Raw genomic sequence first — 4,260 nt, forward strand, 5'->3', positions numbered from 1 at the left:
TTTTTCGTACAAAAATGCTGAAAATGTGCTAACACGATCATTTTTTTAATCAAACGCTATGTGACCCACAATCGTACAATCAAATCACAAGAATATAGTTAGGAGTGTATAAAACGTAATAAAAAAAAAACACGTGCATGTAGATTATTTAACAGGTATTGAATTAAATTTTAATATAATTAATTGAATGACTGCCTACATAGAGGTACATATAAATCTGTCTCCAAGAGCCAATATTATTACTCACATAAACTTCTTCACTAGTTTCTTGAATTTCCTCAATCTCATCCTGTTGAGAAAGCACATTAGGAGAACCATTACTTAATAATTATGTCAACAAGATATAGGCGGTAGTTGTCAAAGCAAACACCTTTTTATACGTTGGTTGTACTTATTTTTACCTTATACTGACTACGTCTTTCTGATTCAGAAACAATAGTTTGTGATGTTTTTACTGTAGTAGCATGACTTTTGGTACTAACGGTGAGACCTACATAAAAACAAAAGAGCATGGCTTCAGTACACAATGGTGATAAATATTTGGTATATACTTAGCTACTGCAACTATGAGCTAGTTATCAGGTTAAAATGTTTAAAATTATCGGAGTCTATTACTACAAATAAACAACCTATCGGCAGGCCATAAACATATAATTTATAAATTGTCATAAACATCAATAGCTGTGATTTTCAAATTATGTAGGAATATGTAGACTAACTTATTTCTCACCTTCTCCGTTTAGTTTATTTAGAGCTTCAATGTATACTTGCTGATTAAACTGTGTCTCCCAAGTCTGTTCAAACTCTTGCCGGTGTTTCTCTGTAAACATTATTCCTGCTAAGTCTTTCAGAAGTTTCCCACTTTGATGCAGATTCCATATATTTGTAAGAGCTCTGGGATCTACTAAAGTTACATGAAATACTATGGATCCCTCTGTTACTTCTAAAGCTTTACTACAACCACGGCATAAAACGTAAAAGTAAGGTTCAATTTCTTTTAGTTTGTCAAAACATACTCCTGAAATGTCCACTTTCATTCGTTCATGTCTTTTTGGAAGCGATTGATCTTCAGAATCCTCAGCTTTTCGTTTTAGTGTTATGGCTAGTGCAACGCCTTTTTAGGAGGATAAATGAAAATGAATTGTTATATCTATTTTAGAAAAAGAAAACCTGTTTAATAAAAACATTTATATTGGAAGAATTTGAAACAAATATAATGAACACTATTATATATAATTTACAGACGAAAACTGAATAAAATAAATTATACTGTGAATGCACATTGTTAATGTTTAAACTGATATTAAACAAACCAATTACATACTATTGTTAAGTAGATGATTCTTTGCTTTTTTGTTAAGACAATTTGCAAACTTGTTTTTTGACTCCTCTTCAAGAATTCCATCTCTCTCTAACCGCAGTACTAAATCCCAAGTAGTTGGGAAATCATCGGTTAACTCATAGTAATCTTTAATGCCACTTAACTCATCTGGCCCAACGTCTCGCAATGCATTAAACAGGCTCTTCCGATAGTTTGAAAGCTTTCCCTTTTCCTTATTTTCAGCATTTGTATTAGCACCTCCATCTGATATATACTCAGTTACAAGATCTTTTGCCTTTTTCAAACATGACAGTTTTGCGATATCTAGTAAAAGGTGAACATTATCATGTGCAATAAACCCAAATACTTCTAGATGATTTAGTAACTGATGTCCTGAAGTTGCAGTTATGAGGTCACTGTAACACAGTATGTTAAATAAGCAGAATCTCAACCATTTGAACATGTAGGAATCAAAGATTTGACCGAATTCACGTTTGAAGACCTTGAATTTTTCAGGGGCATCATTGTCTGCCATTTCACAAAACGTTTTTGTCTGAAACAAATAATGAAATGAAAAATCTGAACATATTTCATAATAAACTACAGCAGTTAAAGTAATTAAAAGTTTTTCTAAATGTAATTTATGTGTTTAGAACCTATTCTGTTTCAACGACTTAATTTGTCTGGCAACCAGTATACTGTATAACAATTTACTATGTTTAGAATCAGATATGAGAAGATGCGTTAAGTGCATGTTGGAATGCCTTTGGAAAACTACTATTATTGTATTATAGGTTGTAAACAAAAAATGATTTATAGACCGGAGTAAAACAGGAAAGCATAGTCTCACCTATACTATTTATCGCATATATGGACATATTAAAACATAATCCAACCACCACAAGTCGTATCATGCCGACACAGACACTTTTTTAATTGTAGTATTTATTGCCATCCATATAACAAAAGTAGGCAGATCAAACAATTTGTACAACAATAATACAAGAAAAATAAGTTACAATATATGGAATAGCACAGGATAACCCTTTAAGCTCAAGAGCTTGTTTCAGAAGGGGTCCTCAACATAAAAACAAATTATATTAACGTAAAAATTCAAATAAAGTATGATAATTATAATTTAGATATTATACAGATATTTTATAAGTAAAAGGTTTTACAGAAAATATAAATTTGTAAAGTAGGTTTTGTTTATAAAACGACATTTCATAGACAAATATTTTAAATATGTACAGTTTATATTCAATTAATTATTATTGACAATGTAATTAGATTTTTATTTTAAAATTAAGATTAAATTAAATATTGACTATTGGTACTAAATTGTCATTTGCTAGGCAAGATATTTCTTTAGAGCTACCTTGAAGGCATATCATCTACCCAGCCGAAAAAGGAGAAATAGAGAGAGCAATACATAATTGGAACGAATGCTTAAGTAGGCATAAAGATAACCGTTTCAAAGACTGACATCCTCGGTGTCAGTAGGGAAAAATTCAACATCACTATCAATGGAGAAACTGTGAAAATGTAGAGAAGGCAAAATATCTAGAAAACATCTTCATGGGAGAAGGTGGAAACAAACACTGAATTGGGGAAGATGCTCTGTAACCCATTCTAAAAGACAGACATGTACCAAAAAATCAAAGCAGATCATCTTTAATGTATGGTACAGAAGCATGGCAATAACCACAGCGGATTGGAGTAGGATACAAGCTTCAGAAATGAGAACCCCCAGAGCAAACAAAATAATAAATGAGGAGATCCGCAGACACGTAAGACACATCCGCAATAAATTGAGCTATAAGATGGCCTGTTCATTTGAAGATAATGGATGAGAAGAGAGTAGCAAAAACATGTTGGAACTGGAAACCTCGTGGTTTTGATTTGATACGAGTTGATGCTTTTCTAAAGCAAGAGAGCTGTTATTGTGCACGAATACATAATAATATCATACAATGCATTGTGATAAATCCAAGCATGACTGACTTCGAACAATAGTCAAATGCCTAGAGTAGTATACCATACAGTAAATGGTATGTTTTGCTTCTTTCATGATTTGCCATTTAAGGCGGTATCCAAATTTAATCAACATGGCTTTTTTAAACACTTCACCTCCTAAAGATAATTCAATTTGTTTCCATTTCCCTTGGTCTAATAAAGATCTTTATACATAGTATATTAAAGGTGTCTCTAATAAAGAAAAGTGACATAAATATACTGCTAACAATTACATCAACGACTGATGTAGAGAGGGCGCTTGCGTCTGATGACGTAAGAAATATTTAGCATGCACAACAAACGTAGGATATGGCCGTCATTGTGTTTTTGTTTTTTCAATAATACGAATTACACCATAATAATGTGAACTAAATGCATCGATTATAGAAATGCATCGGGAAAATTTGCAATCGAGTGATATTAATTCCGTTACGGTGAAGAAACAATGCATCTCGTAGAAATATGGAAATGCTATATAAATTCCGTTGCGATGAATAAAACACACCGGGTAGAAATAGATCGGGTAAATTTGTATCGAGTATATTATTGTGCAAAAGGTCATCCATTTTGTGAATTAGATGAGAACGTTTTAAATTACTTGTGGTCTAACATTAATTATAAATAAACAATAGTAGTTGAACATTGTAATTTTATATAATGAGCAATACGCAGAGGTGGAAGCAAACAAAATTAATAAAAAGAAACTATGTGGACAATTCCAAATAGTAAGACCAAGAAAACGATGGCTTGATACAATTACACCCTAAAAAGGAATAACATACCCAAACGTACAAGAACTTAGAAGTGACGGTCAAATGATGGACAGACCAAGCTAGAGAAAGGTGCTAGCATCACGGACCTGAGACTGCTGTAGTAAGAAGTAAGTAAGGTTTTAATGAAGTATGTAAATATACTATGAGGAA

At 32.2% G+C, this 4,260-nt stretch overlaps 1 protein-coding gene across 1 annotated transcript; it reads right to left on the reverse strand.

The window, feature by feature from the left end:
• On the reverse strand, positions 1–1,856 carry LOC144840187 (uncharacterized). The gene is made up of 4 exons (XM_078695948.1): positions 1,325–1,856; positions 731–1,114; positions 402–490; positions 1–289 (listed from the first exon to the last, which is right to left on the reverse strand). The coding sequence occupies exons 1-4, from the start codon at positions 1,854–1,856 to the stop codon at positions 164–166; spliced, it is 1,131 nt and encodes a 376-aa protein (XP_078552074.1). The 3' UTR covers positions 1–163.
• Positions 1,857–4,260: the final 2,404 nt, after the last annotated feature.

The sequence above is a fragment of the Antedon bifida genome, chromosome 1, assembly GCF_963402885.1.
Source record: "Antedon bifida chromosome 1, ecAntBifi1.1, whole genome shotgun sequence".
Classification (NCBI taxonomy): Eukaryota; Metazoa; Echinodermata; class Crinoidea; order Comatulida; family Antedonidae; genus Antedon; species Antedon bifida.